The 23,402-nt window shown below is 42.8% G+C and overlaps 1 protein-coding gene across 1 annotated transcript in view; it reads left to right on the top strand.

Annotated features, from left to right (window-relative positions):
• The window catches only part of pde4dip (phosphodiesterase 4D interacting protein), a 364,533-nt gene that overhangs the window by 253,551 nt on the left and 87,580 nt on the right, over positions 1–23,402 (top strand). The window contains 9 exon segments of the mRNA XM_055642108.1: positions 575–754; positions 1,580–1,774; positions 4,196–4,384; positions 6,479–6,584; positions 7,511–7,638; positions 9,479–9,595; positions 9,971–10,108; positions 10,941–11,053; positions 13,441–13,580. Coding sequence (XP_055498083.1) covers positions 575–754; positions 1,580–1,774; positions 4,196–4,384; positions 6,479–6,584; positions 7,511–7,638; positions 9,479–9,595; positions 9,971–10,108; positions 10,941–11,053; positions 13,441–13,580 — 1,306 coding nt within the window.

The following is a 23,402-nucleotide window of genomic DNA, read 5'->3' as shown; positions in this document are numbered from 1 at the left end:
ATTTCAAAAATGAGCTATTGTTTAAGGCAGGGAGGTGGGCGAGGGTAGGAGGGAAGGAATTGAATGGTCTTTGTATTAAATAGTTGAGGAATTTGTTAAGTTCCTTAAATTTTAGAGCAACGATTCTAGTGCTGTATTGTAAACTGAGCAATTATGAAGAATGTGCTGAATGTGAAAGACCAGTTGCTTGATACTAAATCCACAAGAGGATCTTGAAATGATTGGTTATGTATTGTCATACAATCTGTGAAGAGAAATATATTCTGCTTGACTGGGGCAGTAATGATGTAATTTTATTCCTTGTCTAAAAAGTGAGGATGGATGAGAGACCAGAACAATGCTCATTTAAAACTATAGTTAACTTTGAAACGGCTTGTTGCAAATCTTGATTATTTCTACAAACCAATTCCTTTAGTAGTTTGAGATTATTTCTGTTCTCGTCTTAATGGCAGAATACTAGACTGTTAAATGTGTTGGTTTTATGGAAGATGTGATTTTTTAAATTATTTTTTTATTTTTTAACTTAATGGCTTTCAACTCGGTTTGCTATTTCTTTTTCCCCTCTGACTTTCAGAGCCTGGATGGTCTTGTGAAAGAGAAGGACCTGGAGGCCAAGCAACTAGGAACAGCGTGCAAGAATCTGCAATGGCTAAAACAGGAGGTGGAAGAAAAGCTTGGCAGTTCCCTCAAGGAAAAAGATGACGTCAACAGCCAGCTGCAGACAACTTTGCAGAATTGCAATAAGGAGATAGAGGTAGGAAATTTGTACGGCCTTGTCAAGAAATGTGAACAAGGCAAACCCTGCTCATTGTGATGTTGAACAAAATTTCTGAAAGTTTAGCTTTGCATAGGAAATAAAAGAAGATTTCGCAATTGTGCACATACCAAGCAAGTTTGTTTTGCCTGAATAGTTTGTAGGAGGAAAATTATATTCATAATAGTCTTTAGTCTAAAAATTGGAAGATTCTTGAGCACCTTACCTCCAAGAAGAGCAGATATTCCATGTGTCTTTGTTGTGTTCAGACCTGCTTTCATTATGAAAGTCAGACTGTAATCTTCTTGCTGCTACCACCACCTCCGCCCCCACATTCCCCAGATCACCTCAGCCATCTGACCTGTCGTCGGGAAAATAAAATAGCACTTAGACTTCAGAATCTGTTTCTTGGTTGGTTCTGTAAATAATCATCTTTCATTTTAACATGTTTCTCTGCAGATGTTTCTGGTCATTCAGTACCATTCCTGTGGGATAGTAAGTGATATGAATATAACAGCTTATCACCGATGTTTGAAACGAGCGTCTAGGAAGCCTTTCATTTCTTTTGGGAACACTAATTAATATGTGCCTCTTTAATGCAGTACATTAGTTTCAAATAAACAGGCTGATGTATATGTGAAAATAATGTGCACAGAACATCACCCAAGGGTGTCAAATTTGGATGTTCATCAAGCCATAGTGCAGAGTATTGGGACACTTACTAACTAATTTACACAAGTGGGATTATTTGGGGTTGTGTGTCTCTCAGGAACAAGTTTGTGCCCAATTCCTGTCTACACTCTTGATCTAAATTCTTCTTGGCAGGACCTGACTGCAGTGTTGATGAACAAAGTTTGTTCTGGACCCAATGAGATTATGGAGCAACTAAAGCTGCAACTGCAGCAGAAGGAGCAAATGCTGCAGGAGATGCTCACCGACAGATGCAAGGTGGCAACTCATCACGAGCAAGAGGTAACACAGTTGCTGCAGTCTATCAACACCCATGAACAGCAGGCCAAGGTAATGCACAAGGTTGATGCACTATTCCTGTGAGGTTTAATTCCCTAACAACAAAAGATCCACGCCATCTGCTCTGCATGTATCGCAACTTTCTGAGCTAACAGACACTTGTTTCTCTTCTCTTAAATAACAGGAACCATTGCCTTTCAGAAACAATTTTTAAAATTGAGATTTAAGTTCTTTTATACCACAGCCCAATCCGATGCATGGTTTTTTTTTTAACCATTATAAAAATTGTAATGATCAACATTGTTAGTGCAAATGACAATTAAACAACTCATGACTGTAAGTACTATTGTACTTCTATCTTGGAATCGGATTATTTTCTGAAATATTGTCATTTGAAATAATATGCATGCCTCTTGAATTTGACTGCATTTTTTGAAGAAGTAACCAAGAAGGTCGATGAGGGCAGTAGATGTAGTCCATTTGAACTTGAACAAAGCTTTTTAGCAAGGTAGGTTTCTGTGGGAGGTTAGATCGCATGCAGTTGGGGGAGAGCTAATTCATTGGATACGTAACTGAATAGATGGTAGGAAGCACAGGCTGATGGTGGAAGGTTACTTTTCAGACTGGAGGCCAGTGACTGGTAGTTCGGGTCTGCGCTGTTGACATTGTTTGTCTTCTATATCAATGATTTGGATAAGGCATGGTTGGTAAGTTTGCAGGTGACACAGATAGGTCATAAGACCTCACGTTCATAAAGATGCAGTCCTTGAAAAATGCCTTTTCTGGTAAATAAAGATGGTGATAATTCCTTTTCACTCGTTGCAAATCTGTATTTGGTAAACATGGGATCAAATTGAAAAACAACATAATTGTATGTAAATATCTTAATTAAGGCAGATTTCCTTTGGATGGAATGAGGAGCACCACATGGGGTCAAAATTCAAACAATAGGAGAAATATAATTGCCTTGAATCTTTAATTTAAATGTTTCTCAGTCTAATTAACTGGATAATGGACATAAGTATCTGAGCTACTGCCATCTACCTACATTTGGTCTCTAACCTGCTGAACCTTTTCTATTCAGGTACCTGTCCAAATGTCTTTTAATCAGTATAATTGTATCCACATCTCCAATAGTCCTCTGGCAGCTAGTTCCATATACCCATCACCCTCTGTGTGGAAACATTTATCCCTCAAATCCTTTGGACCTCAGACTACCGTGTGGGATCTTGTCAAAGGCGTTGCTAAAGTCCATGTAAACAATATCTACTGCTCTGCACTGGTCAATCCGATTAATCACCTCTTCAAAAACTCAAATTTGTGAGGCACAATTTCACACACATAAAGTCATGCTTACCAGCGAATCAGTCCATGCCCTGCCGAGAGCAGGTAGATCCTGACTCTCAAATCCCCTCCAGTAATTTTACCGTCACTGATGTTGGGCTAATCGGCCAGTAGTTCCTTGGCTTGTCCTTCCAGCCCTTTTTAAATAAAGGCATAGCATTAAGCATCCTCCAGTCTTCCAGTACCTCACCCAAAGCTAACGGTTCTTTATAAATCATTGAACCATGATGCACATATCTCTACTAAGGACCATGCAATATCTTGGACCCAACCTTCCCACAATGTCCTAGTGTACACATAGTTGGATCCCAGAGATTCATCCACTTTAATATGCTTTGACTAACAGCACCTCCTCTTTTGTAATGTGGATATGTTCCAGTACAACACTTTTCAATTCCTTAATATCTGGGCTTCCATGACCTAATCCACGATAAATATAGATGAGAAAGATTCACTGTACATCTTACCCCATTTCCTGTAGCTCCACACATCGATGACCACACTGATCCTTAAAGGGACCTGTTCTCTCTCTAGTTACGTTTTTGTTTTTAATGCACCTGTAGAATATCTGGGATTCTTCTTTACGTTTATGAGGGTGCCATTTAAGTTATTTAAACCCAGTAAGTAGCTAGACTGCAAGATGCACTTAATATATTAATGAGTACAAGCTGAAAATATATAATTGGGGTAAACATATTTGCACAATCAGCTAATCTAAACTGAGCACGTCTGATCAAGTGAGTCCAACATTGCTTTTAATGTTACTGTAGGTATTCATAAAAACAGTGCGATAACAACTGATTGTTCGGGCAGAGACATTAAAACTGGCTCTGTGCTTCAGCTTAGAAAGTTCTATGGTGAATTACAATGTCAATTGGCAGAGAGTATTTCCTCTTTGGATTGTATTAAATGTAAGATGTTGAATCAAACTCAGTGGCCTATTTTGGTGGTTGTTCCAGTCTATATTGACTCGACTGTGCAGCTTTATTTTAGTATTAGTCAGTAGAAGAATGTTCAAATAGACTTGAAGCAGCTATGAGGGTTAGTATGTGAGCCAAGTTGCAACACATAATTTGCCACTGTCTTTACAGCATTTAATTTACAGCATGTTTTCTTTCAATTATTCAGGATTCAGCCGAGAGGTTAGCTTGCGCTCTTGCGGAGAAGAAATGTGAACTTCAGGCCTTGCGTCACCAGCTCATGGAGAAGGATCGGGTAATAGCAAAATTCACCAAGCAAAATATTTCTGCGCCAGAGCTGTCAATGGAAATAGCCCACCTCAAAGAACTTCTTCAGAAAAAGGACGAACTAATTCAAGTAAGTTCTTGAAGTTTGATGGATCAACAAATACGGTATGCGGAATTCTACAGCCTTGTGCAACGGAACTCCCCTTTCTTTATGTCTTAAGTATAAAAGTGTCCCGTCAGAGATCCTCCAGCATTATCTTCCAATATAATATTGCCTACTCTTAATCTGCCAGGAAGGGATGGTATGAGTTGTCACCCGCCTCCCCCTCCCCCCTTACCCCTTTGACCAGCTGCAATCCTACGGAAGGTGCTTTCACAATAAATAGGGATTTAATCTCTAGGACTATAAAGCAATTGCAATAGATTTTGAAGTCAGGATACCGTTTGACTTGGGCAGCTGCCGATAGTGGTCTGCCTTGATGCCCATTATCTTAGATAAAGAGTAAGTAAAAAACATATTAATTACATTCAAGGTCATTGTATTACTCCTATTATTTGAATCCTGACCCTAGTGCTGTCCCTCATTATATTCAATATGATCGGTGGTAAATCTGCCCAAGTTGAAAATTAATTGCATCCAAATAAGTTGCTTTTCAACTTGCTCCTATTGTGTAGAATTACTGTTAACATTCCAGATGTGAAATATTTCCTGAGTTTTAATGTTTTGTTGTCACCGATGCTCGCCCTTGAGTCCACTGTCATCTTTCCCACAGATTCTAGGCGTTGTGCTGAGTTAGTGGGCTTTAACAAAAGCAATTGTCTTTAATGTTCTTCACTCAGATAAAACAAAAATTGAAGCATGTCCCCTTTTATTTGTAATCCAATGAAATCTGCCATCCCTGTTAGGGAGGAGTAAAGCATGCATGTGATTATGGGGGTGAGGAAAGGATATACATTGGCTTTAACTACTCTCTGTCTGCTCCTGAATGCCCACTAGAAAATATAATCCTTTAAGGTATCAAAGGTATTTTATTAGTCACATTCACATACACCCAGGTGTAGTGAAGTGAAATGCTTTTTGCCATTTTGCAGCACACAAAAAAAGAATACAGACATAACACCAATGAGAGTCTTAAACACATAGAACATCCCCCCACAATGGCTCCCACCATGAGGGAAGGCACAAAGTCCAGTCCCCAACCCCAGTTCACCAATAGTCGACCCATTGAGGCCTCCACAGTTGCCTCTACGGAGGCTTAATGTTCCAGGCCGTTCTCGCCAGGTGATGTTGCTCTGGTGTCGGGAGAGTCTTCCCAGCGGCTTGGGAACCCTGGAACGGCCGCTTCCGCACTGGAGGCCGCGGCTTCCGAAGCCAACAAGGCCGCGCCAGTTGGAGCTCCACAATTGGCGATCTCATCTAGAGATCCCAGGCTCCCGGTGTTAAGTTCAGCGCCGCCGCCCGCAGCTGGTCGCTCCACAGTCCCGCAGCTCCGCGATGTTTTACCCAGTGGTCTCAGCTCACCGGAGCTCCAGCGTGGTGACCCAGGCAAGCCATCGCCCGCTACGCGATAGCGCTCCAGCGCTGTGCCGCCGCCAAAGCCGAGGTTCTGGGTGGTCCTCGACAGGAAACGCCACTCCAGGCCCGCTGGTAGGCCGCGAGGACGGGTCGAAGCTGCAGCCCGGAGAAAAGCCACCTCTCTGACCAGGTAGGGACCCTGAAAGGTAGTTTCCCCCCCCACCACACCCCCACACCCCCACATAAAAAAAGTCTAGACCTCCAAACAAAACACTTAACAAACTAAAATAAAAAATAAAAAGATGAAGAGACTGACAGCTGCTGGCTGGGCAGCCGTGCACAGGACCTTTAATAGCACAGAAACTGGCCCTATCAGCCCATCTGATTGTAATGCTTTTCCATTTGCCCACAAGGCCAATGTGCCTCTTATTGTCTCTTATTCAAGTACCAATCCAAATGTCAATTAACCATTATAAATGTATCTGCCTCCACCACCTGCTATGGCAGAAATTATCCTGGTGAATGGAGTTGTTTTTAAAGTTAATAAAGGTTGATCTGAGCCTTTTCATGGTCTGATCTATGATCTTGGGCCTTTCTTGCTGTGTTTGGCCCATATCCCTCTAAACCTATCCTATCCATATACCTGTCTAAATTTCTTGATGTTGTGTTAGTACCTGTGAACATGTTCTTTTCCTTTGACATGTTCAGGAATTGGTGCTGGATGGTCACAGCAAGAATGAGACCACCCTCCAGCCTGAGAAGATGGAAGCTTCTGAACCCACTGACACCCGACAGAATGCAAATGAAATTGAAGGTGTGTGAAATTAAGCGGTAATCATTGATTAATACACTGAAAAGTCGGCTGAAATTCTCAGGATCTATGATTGTCAATGGTGGCAAAAACAAGCAGAATCTATACAACATGTTGTCTAGTCAAATTCAGTACAAAGATGAATTGGAATTAAGTTAGAATAGAGGAATTAAATTGAACATTGTTGCTTATGTGACATCCATAAGTGATGAATGTAGATTATGCGAACTATCTCAACGGTGCAGATGAATCTGCGCAACTTGACCTTTAAGAGATCTGATTGATCAGATCTTGCACCTCATAGGTGTAGTCAGAAAATTGCTTACCTCGTCAGCTGACAAATTGAATTTAACTTTCTAGCAGGTTCTGTGTTTAGCTAGAGTCTGATTACTGGAAGATAATACAAGTAATAAAAGCTTCTTCCAACTGCCAGTACAGAACCAGCTGGAAGTGACATATTAAGGGCCTGTCCCACTTGCGCGACTTTTGCAGGCGACTGCCGGCACCCGTGAAAGGTTGCCAAAATTTCCAACATGTTGAAGATTCAGCGGCGATCAGAATGATGCTACAACTCTTTGGAGACCTCTCACGACCATAGGAGACCTCATGACCATACAGACGACCCCTAGCAACATGTCACGGGTGAACTCTCATGACCATAGGAGACCACTCACGATCATACAGCCTGTATGTATGAGAGGTCTCCAAAGAGACGTAACATCTTTCTGGTCGCCGCTGAATTTTCAACATGTTGAAATTTTCGGCGACCTATCACACGGTGTCAGCAGTTGCCTGTAAAGGTTGTGTAACTGGGACAGGCCCTTAAATGTGTAGAAAGGTACATGCTCATTGTAGGTTTAATGCTTCAGAAGACTGCTTCTGATGTGATATGCACAGCATAAATTGAAATGTCTTTGCTCTGTTGAAAGCTCTCCAGAAGGCCTTGGATGCAGAAGAAGCAATGGCTGAGTCAGACCAGGAAGATGTCGGGCAGGCCGAGCTGGAAATGAAAAAAGAGGAACTGCAGCTTGCATTAAGGAAAGAGAAAGAAACCAGGGTGAGTGATAAACTAACATGAATGTAGACAGCAAAGTCGTCTGGGACCCATGTACCCAGCTGTGGTGTGGGGTGCCATTTAAAGACTTCACCAGGTCACTTGGGTTCAGGATTTCTGATGTAACTGTGATAGTGTAAGGGATTTCTCAACATTAAGGATGGAATGGAGATCAATACTGAGATAAGTTGAAGCTCTAAATGTTTGGTGCTATGGTGGGGTAAACTACGGTTAATATCTGATCAGGTGATTGACTTGGCCACTCAAGAAGTGACAATTCTTTAGCTTTGAAAAACTCCTTTGTTGCTTTAGCAGTATGTTTGGGATCATTGTCGCTGTAGAATGAACCGCCGGCCAATGCGTTTTGAGGCATTTGTTTGAACCTGAGCAGATAGGTTCTGTCTATACACTTCAGAATTCGTTATGCTACTACCATTAGCAGTTGTATCATCAATGAAGATAAGTGAGCCAGTACCTTCAGCAGCCATACATGCCCAGGCCATAACACCGCCATCACCGTGTTTCACAGATGAGGTGGTATGCTTTGGATCTTGGGCAGTTTCTTCTCTCCTCCATACTTTGCTCTTGCCATCACTCTGATATACGTTAATCTTCGTCTCATCTGTCCACAAGACCCTTTTCCAGAACTGTGGTTGCTCTTTTAAGTACTTCTTAGCAAACTGTAACCTAACCTGGCCATCCTATTTTTCCGGCTAACCAGTGGTTTGCATCTTGCTGTGTAAGCCTCTGTATTTCTGTTCATGAGGTCTTCTGTGGACAGTGGTCATTGACAAATCCACACCTAACTCCTGAAGAGTGTTTTTAATCTGTTGGACAGGTGTTTGGGGATTTTTCTTTATTATAGAGATAATTTTTCTGTCATCTGCTGTGGAGGTGTTCCTTGGCCTGCCAGTCCCTTTGTGATTGATAAGCTCACCAGCTCTCTCTGTCTTCTTAATGATGTTCCAAACAGTTGTTTTTGGTAAGCCTAAGGTGTGGCTGTCTCTAACAATTTTACTCTTGTTTCTTAGTCTCATAATTGCTTTTTTGACTTTCATTGGCACAACTTTGGTCCTCATGTTGATAAACAGCAATAAAAGTTTCCAAATGTAATAGAAAGACTAGGTGCTGAGAGCTCTCTTATACCTGCATTGGGAGGCATTTAAACACACCTGAACAATTTCAAACTCCTGTGAAGCCATGTGTCCCAAACATTATGGTCTCCTGAAATGGGGGGACTATGTATAAACGCAGCTGTAATTCCTACATAGTGAAACCAAAATGTATAAAAATACCCTTTAATAAAATCTGACAATGTGCACATGTGATTTTTTTTTCTACAACTCTCAAATTGTGGAGTACAGGGCAAATAAATAAATGATGGGTCTTTGTCCCAAACATTATGTAGGGTACTGTGTTATTTTTATTGAAATCAGACTGACTTTACCATCCCAGAATGGTGTCATTCCTTCGCAGACTTTGAAAGCTACAGCTCTTTTGGCTTTAAGTTGTAATTTTTTGATTTATCCTGTCTTTAAATTTGGTCCTTTTTTTTCAAAATCCTATTGCCCATTAGCATTGATGTGAATAAATTTTCTACACGGGTTATGAAAATAAATCTTAATTGCATGTTTGACAACAAGATTGATTCATAAATGTTGGCAATTTGCCAATGATCATCTGTTATTGGGGAACATGGTTTCAGATTGAATACAATAAAAAATATTCCCTGAACCTTATTAACCATTTTAAATACGATGTCACCATTGCTTTGTTGAGTGACTGCTTTTTCCTATGTAATTGACTCAAACATCTAAACGTGGGTTATATTTTATCTTTGCAGCTTGAGCTGACCACATTACAGTCTGCCTTCTCCAACCAGCAGCAAGAATTCAAATGTCAAGCAGTGGAGATCGAAGCACTTTCAAACAAGATTCATGACAAGGAACAACAAATTCAGGTTTGTTTTAATATAATCAATGATTGAATTGTTCTGGGGAAAGATAATATGTTAGAAAGTGCAGTCTACTTTTTCAGGTTGATATGCTTTGTGGATTACCGATTTTTGTGCTGAAGTGGGGAACGTTTTGTGAAATAACCATGGTTGTAGGAAGTGGGACCAAATATTTTTTTGTTTAATGGCAGTTCAGTAGATGAGACATTTTAGAGCTACACATGGTGTGACTTTTAAAGATTGCTAAAATAATTTGTATTATTGATGCCATGTTCTGTTCCTAATCAGATATATAAAATTCTATGTTTGGTGATGCTTTAGATTTGACAATTGAATTTCGGCTTAACAATGATTTTCTTGATGATTTTTCTTACATCACAGGATCTGCAGATACAGTTGGTACAACTAAGGGAGTCTCCAGAAGTGGAGAAGTGTACACAAGAGCTCCTAATATTGAGGGAGCAAGTGAAAACCATGGATTTATCTGGGCCGAGTACTGCAGGGAAAAAACACCATCAGGTATGTATCTTAAATAACACCCTATTTTCATAAGTGTGCATAAGTAGAGAATCTATTGTTTGCACATTTAGCTCGTTAGTCTTAAATATGCTGAGCTCCAGCAAATTAAACCTTGAGGCAGCAAAGAACATTTTCCTTGGTTTATTTAAGTGGTTACTGGATTAAATCAAGTTAACTTGAGTCAAAAATTTGGAGTTGGGGGTGAGAAAACTACACGGAACTAAATAACTGAAACTGAATCACAGCAAGTACATTAAAACCAAAATCTTAAGACACTGAATTTACCATTCTACAATAAGATGCTGATACGGCAACTTTCCCAAGACTAAATGTAGTGAAGCTGAAAAGTTTAGAGTAATGAAGAAAAATGAAAATGTGAATCAACTTTTGTCGTGTTTAAGAATGTTGCAATTTTTTAAGAGGTCAAAAAAATAAAATAGAGTTGAATTAATAAGTGATTTATTTAAAGCCGTTGGGAGTTGATTGTTTATAGTTTTTTTTAAATTCTCCCAATTTCTCTCTCAGTTAAGGCACAGTCTACTTGCATTAAATATCTTGTAGTTATGCGTACTGTTTTATCATTTGTGTCTACTTATTATTCGCAGCAGATTCTCACATCTATACTTCTCACGGGGGTTTCTAGTTAGTGATAGGGAATAGGTAAATATAACCCTTTCCGACCCACAAATTCAAAGACAAATTTGACTGATGATTTGGGGCTGCAGTGCAAATGTATATGTCTCAAAATGAACATCAACATAAAGGGACCATTTCACTCTGCAATAATAAGAATACTTCTGAGATTCTTACATTTTCTAATATCTATTGGCAGCTGATCTGTGCTCTTGAAGAGCAATTTTCGGAGCAGTCAAGATTAAGTGAAGCACTTCGAGCTGAAAGACAACTCTACAATAGCCTTGTTAAATTCCACAATCAACCTGACAGGTAAGAGACCAATGCAGATTTTGTGCAGATTGTCAGATTTTGTGCAGATTGTTAGACTGTGTAGAATTAGTTTCAGTACCTAAAATTACATTACACTTAATATCTAGCTAGAATTACTCACTAATTTTAGGCAAAGTATTTAATTGGACTCTATGACATTTCCAAAGTAAATATTTTTTTCCTGTATATTTCATCATAGAATATTAAAATGCGTAATTGTTAAAATAGGAAAGTCGTAAGTCATTGATTAGTAACACATGCAACATCAAAATAAAATTCCAGTTATACTTGATTTCAGTGGTCTGGTCCAAAGTTGAATAATCCATTTATAAAAGAGAAATTGTATAAATCTATTGGAACAAGATATTTGCTTGGAATAACTGGTACCATGGCCTGGATTTTTATTTGCACCACATCCAACATGAATATAGATGGTGATGACGTGCCCTAATGTTTGGGACAAAGGCCCATCATTTATGGGTCTCCACAATCTCCACAATTTGAGATTTGTAATAGAAAAAATCACGTGGTTAAAGTGCACATTGTCAGATTTTATTAAAGTCCATTATTTAAAATATTTTGGATTCGCCATGTCTAAAAATACATCAGTGTTTATACATAGTCCCCCCCCCCCCCCCCCCCCCCCCCCATTTCAAGGCACCATAATGTTTGAGACACGTGGCTACTCGGTTGTTTGTAATTGCTCAATGCAGGTATATGAGAGCTCTCAGCACCCAGTCTTTCCATCACCTTTGGAAACTTTTATTGCTGTTTATCAACATGAGGTCTAAAGTTGTGCCAATGAAAGTCAAAGAATCCATTATGAGACTGAGAAACAAGAATAAAACTGTTAGAGACATTAGCCAAACCTTAGGCTTACCAAAATCAACTGTTTGGAACATCATTAAGAAGACAGAGAGAGCACCGGTGAGCTTACTAATCACAAAGGGACTGGCAGGGCAAGGAAGACCTCCGCAGCTGATGACAGAAGAATTCTCTCCATAATAAAGAAAAATCCCCAAATACCTGTCCGACAGATCAGAAACACTCTTCAGGAGTCAGGTGTGGATTTGTCAATGATCACTGTCTGCAGAAGACTTCATGAACAGAAATACAGAGGCTACACTGCAAGATGCAAACCACTAGTTAGCCGCAAAAATAGGATGGCCAGGTTACAGTTTGCTAAGAAGTACTTAAAAGAGCAAACACAGTTCTGGAAAAATGTCTTGTGGACAGATGAGACGAAGATTAACTTATATCAGAGTGATGGCAAGAGCAAAGTATGGAGGAGAGAAGGAACTGCCCAAGATCCAAAGCATACCATCTCCTGTGAAACACGGTGGTGGGGGTGTTATGGCCTGGGCATGCATGGCTGCTGAAGGTACTGGCTCACTTATCTTCATTGATGATACAACTGCCGATGGTAGCATAATGAATTCTGAAGTGTATAGACACATCCTATCTGCTCAGGTTCAAACAAATGCCTCAAAATTCATTGGTTGGTGGTTCATTCTACAGCAAGATAATGACCCCAAGCATATTGCTAAAGCAACAAAGGAGTTTTTCAGTGCTAATGCTAAAGAGAAAACTGAAGGGGACTAGCCCCCAAAACAAGCATAAGCTAAAAATGGCTGCAATACAGGCCTGGCAGAGCATCATCATAGGAGACACCAGCAACTGGTGATGTCCATGAAACACAGACTTCAAGCAGTATATGCAACAAAGCATATGGAACAAAATACTATACATGACTACTTTCATTTACATGACATTGCTGTGTCGCAAACATTATGATGCCCTGAAGTGAGGGGATTATGTATAAACACTGCTGTAATTTCTACATGGTGAAACCAATATGTAATAAAATGGCCTTTATTAAAATCTGCCAATGTGCATTTTAACTACATGTGATTTTTTTTCTATTACAAATCTCAAATTGTGGAGTTCAGAGACAAATAAATAAATGATGGGTCTTTGTCCTAAACATTATGGAGGGCACTGTATGTGACGATTGAGAATAGTAGTTTGTATATGCAAACGTCTCTCGACCGCTCCCAGTTATCAAGGCGTGTCCTTTTTGTTTCATAATCTCCTCCATGTCCATCAACTACAATTCAGTTTTGATTACTCCGAACTCAAAACTGTCTTTTCCGCCACTCCCTTCCTCAATATCTGTTTCTGTGATAATTCTTAAGCCAAAAGGTCATTTCAGTTAAGGTACATCGAGGTGAGTGGTTGGGGAAATGGAAGTGTTAGGATATGGTTACTCCAACAATGTCTTGTGGTTGCTGTGGGAGAGCACATGCATCTGTTGTCCTTTCAGCAGGTATTGTCTTCAGTAGTTTGATTTAGTTTATTTTTGTCTCCAAATTCACATTTCTATATAGCGCCAGCAGAGAAACTACGCTGCAGACGGAGCTTTTGGCTGTGCAGGCACTCCGTGGACAACTGGAAGAGGCCCTCGGGACGACCCAGGAGCAGATCGTCAGGATGCAGGAGGAGTTCGAGATGCCTGCAGATTCTGGAGGTGGGAGAAGTCTGCAAGAGCATGAGGCCGGCTCTGCTGAGGTGTCTCGTGCCCACACCACATAGCGTGCAGTGGAAAGTGTGCTGGGGGTTACCCTGAAAACTTTGCTAACAGGAAATGCCTGCCTAATGGGGTTTTTTACTGTTTACTAACTAAATGTGTGCAATGTTAATCAACCTGGATTCATAAAATCACGATTGTACCATATGTTAATAGTTCTCCTTGTCTTATAAATATCATGACCCAGAATGTTTTACATGCAACCATGAGAGGATAAAAAAAACATTCCATTTTAAGTTATTGCTTTTTCCCTGTTTATGTTGATCAAATAAAAACATCATCTCGATTTCTTTGCACATTTTCCATTTTGAATGCATGAACCAACCTTCCTATAGTATTGCCTTCAAACCTTATCATTCCTGTTTCATTTATCTTTTGGAGGATAAAGTCAAAAACCCATTTGCTGACCCACCTGTGATTCTAAGTTAGTGAATGTATAGATCGATTAAGCAATTTTACAATTAAGTTATAATGACGTATACATATATTTAATATGTATATATTTAATAGCTTGATTGAAAATATTTGAAAATTGCACCCATAATAGTTTGGGTTGCAATTGTTCATGTAAAGTTTTATATATTTATAATGTTACTTTTTCTAAAAGTAGATCATTTTGTCACCTTTGTTTGTGTTGTGGAACATTCCATTTCTGTTAAATGAAGTAATGGTGGCCATAAACTTGTGTCCAAGATACTCCTCAGCCAATAATGTGTATTGTTACAGCATCTTGCTGAACATTTTAGGAAGGTTTGGGCTTTATCCAGGGTTTTAATTTGAAAGTTTGCTATGTGAAAAGCACAGAAGTTGCACTCTATATCCAATGTACCATAGGAGACTTGAGATTGGATAACGGAGTTTGAATACTTGGATTGCTAACATTAATAATAAAGTTGGCATCTTCAAGCTGTTGTTTCAGTATTCTGTGCTGGGCATGATTAAGTTATCAACTGATTTAAACTTTGTAACTAATATGAAATTGGAAAACATTCTCAGTTCTTTACCTGGTTGAGACACAAGCAACTGCAGATGCTGTCTTACAACAACAGAAAGTGCTGGAGTAACTTAAGGGCCTGTCCCACGAGCATGCGGCAAGCGCGACCAAATCGGAAGCGGGGGCCGCGTGGAGGTCGAGTGATCCCCGTACAGGGCCGGTCCCACCAGCATGCGCCTGCATGCGGCGAGCGCGACGCCAACCGGAAGCGGGGCCGCGCGGGAGGTCGAGTGAGTGACCGTGAAGTCCACGGAAGTTCGTGCGTGACCTACAGCGGTCAAGCAATGCTGCGTAATGGCGTCAAGACTCTGTCGTACTGCGTGCGAAGATCGTCCGCCGAACCTCGTCCGAGGCAGTGTCGTACGGGGTCGAGGCGGCCGGCAGGCGGATTGAGCCAGCGAAGAATTTGTGGGAACACGGTCATTGTGGTTTCGGAGCTCGCGCGATTGTTGGGAACCAGCTCCGCACAACTCCAGCGATGACGAAGTTGGACCGTGGGGCCGGGCCGCGAGGCCGTACGGCTCAATGCGACCACGCGTAGGTCGCGCTGCCGCATGTTAGCGCTCATGTCCGTGGGGCTCAGGCCCTTTAGTCTGACGAGGATCGCGGTGTGTTCCAACCTTATCTACCCCTGGTGCCTCCAGATTGTGACTGGCACTTTCCACCAGGGTTAGAATGGAATAGACCTATTACGAATCTCGGTGCAAGGGTGTAACCAGTACCCGATTGCATATGTTGGAGCCTGAGACCCGCATATTTTTGGCAGTTTTTCCAGTACGAGAGGGAGTAGTGACTGCAGACCGTATTGTTACATATGAGATTCCTTCCTTGCTTTGGTGAGTTGTTCCTTTTGGGAGCTTGCGGGCCTGGCACGTACAAGGAAACAGTATAACCTATGGACAGGCCATCATCTGTGTTGTAAGGAGAACCTGTTTCCGGACTAAAGCAACTAGAACGGAAGTTAGGAACACGTTGAAGTGGCTCGAGAGAATGTGGGCCGCAGTCAAGCAAAATCAAATGTTTTGAAGGCAATTGTCAGCTATCGATTTGGTGCCCCCAATCTGATCTGCACCTGCCCTGCGAACCACGGATTCATGATGAGTGCGGAGATTTGAATGTGTTGGTGAGCTCAGCAATTCTTGGAGTCGTGTACAAATGCAAGAATGGATGTGATGGGGGAAATCATATTGTATTGGATCTTGGGCGCGTGGGGACCCGCGTAGTGGGTCAAGAAGAAAGACCGGTTTCCCATTCGTGCCCGTTTGTGAGATCATTCCAGGCCTGTCATAGGGAGTATTGCGGGGTTCGCCCCAGCTCAAAAATCAAATATGTGCTATCAGCCGGGCTGACAAAATAACAATCCATTTTGATAAGTCGATTAATGGAGGAGCATGCAATTTATTGGCGATTTAGATCGCCAGGATAAAGAACAGCAGGCCTACCCTCACAGTGGGTTTCGGTAAAGAGAAGAAGTGGAGGCACAATACCTCCGTGGTGGTCGTGCACAGCACCTGAAGACCTGGTAGCTCGCCGGTGCCCTCACAAAATGGGGATATAAGATGAATTCACATAGTGTGAAATAGCAAAAGCAGAAGCAAGAGACTGTACGAGACTGGGGGTATAGTGCGCAAAAAGCCAGGGCTGAGAAGACCGTGTAGCACAGAAGCCCCTTTGCGGAGCAAGAGAGTGATCAAGTTCAATCGATGCTGCGGCATCGGGCTTGAATGTAAGGAAGAGTCCAAAGGTGGTGGGTCAGGACTGAGAGATAAGACATGAAACCGAATACACTTCTGTGGGTGATAGCAAGGGTCGTGTATTGGCGAGTTACACTGGTGGTAATGTGAAACGCAGGATAGGGAGCGGGTATTAGCCCGATGGTGGGTCCTGGGGAGGGAGTACTGACTAGGTGGGTACCAAGGGAAAAAACCCCGGGGTCAGTGGAATCATTGTCGCAGCCATTTAAAGAGTGAGTCACTTTGAATTGGGCATCACAGTGTCTCGTAGGGAGTGCTGGGATGTGGACCCTAAAGGCAAAAACATACCATAGAGACAATGCAAAGGTTTCGGGATTGGGTTAAAAATAGAATTAATGAAGGAATCCCAGGTGAGCGTAAGGACGACTCGCAAAGTCAAATTAACCCTGGTGGGTAATGTGGGCCAATTGCCGACGTAGTCTCACACCGACTGAAGGTTTCACTCGTAAGCCATAAATTCATGTGTTCGGGCGTAGTGTGCAACAAGGGCCCCAAACAAACAATGAAGCCTTAAGTACTACTTCACCTAAGTCAAAGAGGCCAAATGGGATATCACAATATAGTGGCGTGGGAAATACTCAGCAGGTGCGCCCTATGCTGCAGGCGAAGGTAACCAAAATCTACCGGGTGGGTCAAACGGCCCTTGGTGAGGATGCGTATCAACGGTGCTATGTCCACGCGTGCAGCGAGGGATGTGCCTGCTCCAGGAACGAAGGGCGTGGAACGGTCTGGATTAGTGTCCAACAGATGGGCGTAGGCCCAAAGACGCAAACCAAGAGGCAGAGGAGAAAGGGGCTCTCTTGGGGGCGGCGATGTCCGGGGACCTACGGGGCGCGCGCGGCCCCAAGCCCTGGCATGGTGCCAATGACAGCTTTAGGTTGGAAGGGCACCGAGGACAAGAGGGTCTGCTCTGGCGTTTTGGGGGGGGGAAAGGTAGGCATGCACGGAGGGGGCGTCACTTTCTGCTCAGGCCATGGCTCATGGTAAATGGCTGGACCGGTGAACAAACCATAGGTTCAGCGATAGAAAGGCTAAAGGGCGGTGCTATGTTGGAGATGGTCGCGGCGTCACCTCAATGAGTGTCTGTGGTCTCGACCCCCTCAAAGCGTAGAAGGGGGGCACAGACCCTGAGGCATAGAAGCTCACTTAACGCCACCATTGTATAATACCCTTGCGAAATTACAGATCAATTGTCTCAACAAAGAGGGAAAAGATGTGGTACTATGGGTGGGGGGTGGGGGTGGGTGGGGCGGGGGGGGCGGGGGGGGGGGGGGGTGGGCGGTCTCGGGGTCGGAATGAATCTGCTATAGAAAGTCATGGGAAGGGTGGATGACCCAGCAGTAAAAAAAGTTGGTGAAGTCTGGGGCGCCTGGTAAAAAAAAATGCATAAAAGCCCTGAAGTAGGATGAGAATATTCGGATGCGGCACTGGGGACGGGGTCAGCCCGCGGGAGGAAGGGGAGGGAAAGGAACTTGGAATGCGCATACCGCCCCGTCATAGGCTACTGTCGGCTAAAACCAAGCAAAGGAGCATCGGTTGAAGAGCGGTGCAGGGGGGCGAATTGGTACAAAAAACGCAACTCCGGAACGGAAAGGCAACGATGGGAGGAAAACAAGGCCGACACCCTTGGTGCAGGCTTGGTAAACCACCATTTGCTAGGTAGGTGCTCGCCGGACGGGCGTAAAATGATAACGCAGAAAGATCGTAGTGCGCCCGGAACAAAAAAAAGAACGCATTACCACAGCGGCCAGCTGAGAGAGGAGGCACAGAGGACCGACGCGTGCCGCCCAACGTGCAAGGAGGGGTCCAGGCTGCGGCACCATAGCGCCACCCACCTCCTAAGGGATTTCGGGACAAGCGAGGGATGCCATGGCCAAACCAAGCCGAGGCGTTAAAGAGTGGTGGGGCGTCGCCGGTACCTCGCAGACGCATCATTTTGATTAACCTTCAAAGCAGTCGGTTGCAGGGGCGTTCCCTTCCTTTTTAGCGGAGCGCACATTGCTGGACGTACGCTTGCGAACATAATAGATACGAAGCACAATTAAGCCCCAGAACGCGGGGGAAAAAACAGGGGGGGCCCACGGGGGTGCATGTAGGCCCCCAGTGTGGTGACAAAAGCCGTGCCATCAACTGACCTGGGCGACGCGGGTGGGAGAAACGTTTTGTGCCCTCAAAAGCCCATTTACAACCCGACAGTCACAGGACATACTCACACACCAAGCCCCAAGGTTTACCATAGGAAGCACGGGGCGGGGGGGCCTGACACGGTTCTGAATAGCAGTGCGGGCAGCGAGGTAGAACCGCTGGCGGAAATGAATCCGCTTGCGCGGGCTGAAACGACGGAGATATTCGAGCGCCTCTGGCCCGAAATGAGAGTTGAGACGTAAACAAGCGGGTGTAGCCTGGAACTTGAACGAGCAGGGGCACACACAAAGGGCAACGAAATGGACATGAATGATTTATGGGGGTGGTGGTTGGGAATCTGAAGACACGGCGTCGGCAAAACCACGGGGATATCTTAAGTGGCGTAAGGAGTTGAGGAGGTTGAAGGAGTCCAAGAATGGAGGAGGAGTCCTGGGCTGGCATTTAAGTCTGAATAGCGGTTTCGGCCGCAGGCGAAGTTGCTTGTGATCGGGCCCTCAGTGCGCTAACATGGGAAAAATATGCAAGTTCTGTCTTAGGTCCCACTAGTCGGGAATGCCGTCAACCAAGCAGACGTTTATCACGTTGTTCCGGACTTGAGAAAAAGTGCAAAGGGGATCCTCAGGGTCCACCTCATTAAGTGCCGTTCGCGGCCAACCTAAAAGGGGGTGCCGGCGGGGACAAGAAGTTAGTTGTGGAAAACAAAGCAAGAATATTAATGTGACATGAGCATGTCATCGGCACAGGCGAGGAGTCCAGAAACGGACTGGATTTAATAGGTGGAGCTTCCATATGTTGGGTTGATTGATGCAAGAACCCTCGTGCATCTCGGGCCATCTGGTGCAGAACTCGATGGGTAGGCCAGTCGGACAGGAAGCACGGTCCACGAGAGATTAGGGGGGGTGGAAGAAGTTGAGGTATACATGTTGGCGAAGGCGCGGAGTACCTATTTACCTCATCCGCCGTCAGGTTGGAGCGGGGTTCCGAGGGGGACGCAGGTAAAGGTCCAGCAAGGGTGCAGGTTACCATTGGCAGTAGACACTGGGGGGGATGGAAGAGGTCTAGGCCGAGTGAACAGAAAACGCGACCGCATAACGCGACGTTGTGGCTAGCCACTTGTTGCATGTGGAGGCACTTGTCCGGCCAGGCCGTGATCGGTGAGAAGGAACCAATTCTCACAGAACCGGCGACCGAGAAAGATCAGATGTGGGGGAGAGGAGGAGCGGGGTAGAGCGGGTAGGGGGCCGTTAGCCGTAGAGGGAAAAAGGAATTTGGGGCATACTTGAGCGGACGTGGGGAGGGGGGCTAGCTGCACGGAGGGACCTGGTAGTGTGGAGAGTAGATCGTTCAATACTGGATGACTTATAGGGTGGAGCAAACATCTGAGAAACCCATGGTATCGAGGCAATCGATGACCCAAAAGCCCCAGGGAGGGTGAAGAAAACTACACTCTGTGTCCCGCGTCCGGCGGGGGGCGCATACAGCTGGTGCCTGTTTCGATAATGTATGAATCTACCTACTGCAGTATCTTGCCAATAGCTAGTGTCAAGCAAACTTATGGAAAAATAGCTAGAGCCCTTGGAACCTTATTTAAGCTGTTTATGCTTTTGGTTGGGTGGGCATATATGAAGGGAGAGGGTGAATTGGGTGTGGAAGCTGGAAGTGAAAAGAGATTGATAGCTGGCCACTCTGTTCTGCAAACTGGAGATGCACACAGGGTAAATAAAACACTCTTTCCTTTCTTGCTGATATTTGGTTAAAGAAAACATTTCATTAGACTGGAGTAGGGAAAGAACTTGTCTGGCCACCCTACTGATTTGAGAATGGTATCCAGTTTATACAACTAACTAGAACAGTGGCCACCCTACTTCCCTTGATGAATGCAGCAACTACAATGCACATGTGCATGAACACAATTAATACTTTTGGTGAAGAAACGACAAATGTGTGATCAATATTATAACCCTGTGGAGTATTTATTGTATTTTGAACTATGGCAGGCAGTTCAAAAACCCAAAAGGATGCTGGTAAATGTTGCTACAACTAACCCGGACTGTGCAATAAGAATGTGCTTTTTTCCCCCCTGATTCATTCTTTTTTTCCATGCATTAATGGATTGTGATGTTCGAGCAATTTCTAGCCCATAATAAAATATCATTTAAAATACTTCAAACCAAATTCTTCTGTGTGCAACAGGAACAATATTTGATCCCAAGATTAGGAAATGCCATTTACTTAATAGTTTTAAGGCATTCCAAAAACAAATTTATTTAATGTTCAACATGAAAGTTGATCATTCCATTTCAGTTCTTGCTGCTTTCATTCTAGTTATATTTGTCAATTACGATGTGTTTGGGGAAGGAGGTGGTGAAACAGTGTGCAAATTCAGTGCATTGCAGTGGGAAAGAGTCAGCCAGGTTTTCTTTCAAATGTCCAGTAGTCTATTTTGAAAATGCCAATGGACAACGTTAAATGAGATAAGATTAGATTTGGCTCAATCTTCCCTTTTGCAGTTTGCAAAGATGCATGTTCCTATTTTTGTTGGTTCGAGAGGGACTATAGTCTATCAGAAGTCATTGAGCATGAATCTGTTCCTTCCAGATAACAGGAAGAACAATCTGATTCCTGCAGTTCCCATAATGCTAAACCCTGGATTTTGTTTCAGTGAAATAAGCAAAAACAACTATGTAACATAATCTAGCAACCTCGTGACGCAGACCTCCCCTTCCCCAATGTTGGTTGCTCTCAGGCCTTGGTCCTTGGTGATCAATGGCATTCAATAACAATGATGTCAATAATATTTAAGCATTTACATAGATGGAAAACCTGGCAGTAGAAGGTATTGTAAACATGTTACAAAATCCAAATCATTTCTGGGTCATACACATGAGAATGAAGGAAAAAATGAAATATTTGATGGAAAAAAACCCATAAACCAGAGAACTTTAAAATATTTATGAGAAAATGCTTGTACACAGATCTAGTTTCTCGGTCTAGACAGGTTGTTGTTGTAATTGTAGCTCGTAGTTAATAAAAAGTCACTTGTACCTCCTGCAGCATTGTGTTACAGCAATCTCCAAAAATTCTTCTCTGTGGAAGAATAAATAACCATCGACACAGAATTTTTGAATACCTCTGTTAATCTCGGAGATTTGTTGTCAACTTTGTGGTGTAACAATGGCGACACCTAATGGTTTTGCCTGAATCCTGTTTGCGAAAACTGACCCAGAAGTGAAGCATTCCAAAATAAATGAATTGTTATGCTGTGTGAATGTGGCATGCAGGACAGACATGTGTTGCAGACTAATAGACTTTCAGAACCAAACAGACAGGAAACTGAAGTGTCATTATTGTTAGCTATAGCAACTTGCCTCTTCCCCCAATCACCCCATAATCCTGCATGTTTTATGTGAGATCATCATTGTATGGTACAAATTAAAACCAAGCTTATTTCCTGTGGGTTTCATGTTCACTTGAAAGTTAATGTGTGGTAAGATTAAAACTCAGCTAGTCAGATGTCTTTAAACACCGCTCCTCGATCACACTGAGAATCAGAAACTATATGAATGATAACATCCAAGTCGGATAATTCTGTTTTGTAAACTGGGGATGGTGGAGGAGAGAGGTTAAATTACCACAGTAGTAACCTAATAATCTGGTGATTGAAACTTGAGACCCACCACAACTGCTGTGGAATTTACATTCAGTTAAAAGATGGAATGTGGAACAACAACAACCAGATCTAGTTCAGTATGTAGTGCCATAAGACTCCACATGGGGGACTCTGAAATAGCCCAGCAAACCATTCAGTTGTAGAGGGCTTAACAGCACCTTCTCAATGAGCATTTGAAGATGGGCAGGGAATACAAACATTGCCACTGATGACCTATAAAAAAAAGGAATGGAAAGAAAAACTTCAAAAAACAGTTTCATGATGAGCATTCCCAACACACATGGAACGTATATGCTTAAATAAACAGCTGTCTTAATTCATGAAGTCTTCAGTTAGTTATCTATAAATTGTCAACTATAGGCAGAACTTTCATTATTTTCCTCGTCAATTTCCTACCCTTTTCTAAAACCAGAGTTATTCAGGGAGAAACCATCGGTTGTTAAGTTAATTGTATAAATAAGGCCAATTTAAGGTTGCTAACTGTCCAAGGTTGTTTTGGACTCTACAGGAATTAGACATTAAGCTAAACACCACTCCCAACAATCTAGGAGACATAATGGTAAGAAAAGGATTGGGGGGGAAAAAAAATCATAGTTTTTTTTACAAAATATTTGACATGGGTCCTGACCCAAAACGTTGCCTATCCATTTATTCCGGTGATGCTGCCTGACCCACTGACTCTCTCCAGCATTTTGTGTCCTTTTTTTAAAGATAAAAAAGTTATTTGAATAACATTAAATCTGTTGCCAATCTGCCTGTTGTTGGTAGGTAGTGCAGCAGGCTAATGAGCCAATGTGTGACATCTGACCATTGGGAGGTTTTGGATTACTGGAGTTGGAGGCAGAAGATCGTGTGATGGAATCTCCACAATAATGTTTGAACTGGTTTTGGAATCAATGCCCCGGATGTTAGTCTCATCAGTTCAAGTGCTTGCAACAATAACAGAGTATTGATGAGCAGCAATATATTTCCAACTCTGAATTATATAAGACTGGACGGCATACTTGCAGATGGTACTATTACCGTGCCTCCTCTATCCCATTTCCACTAGGTTGTGGAACTGTCAGGTTAGGAGATTAATGATTATTTTGGTAAATTGTTCTGGTACATTTTGTGGATGATATCACATTCATTGGTAGAAAATATGATTCTCAGGACGTTTATTGGCCAGCCTGTGAGAAAGATTAAATATCTTTCAC

Source organism: Leucoraja erinacea, chromosome 10 (genome assembly GCF_028641065.1).
Source record: "Leucoraja erinacea ecotype New England chromosome 10, Leri_hhj_1, whole genome shotgun sequence".
Classification (NCBI taxonomy): domain Eukaryota; kingdom Metazoa; phylum Chordata; class Chondrichthyes; order Rajiformes; family Rajidae; genus Leucoraja; species Leucoraja erinaceus.
Note: the sequence above shows the minus strand (reverse complement) of the source record. Positions and strands in the feature narration are given on the sequence as shown.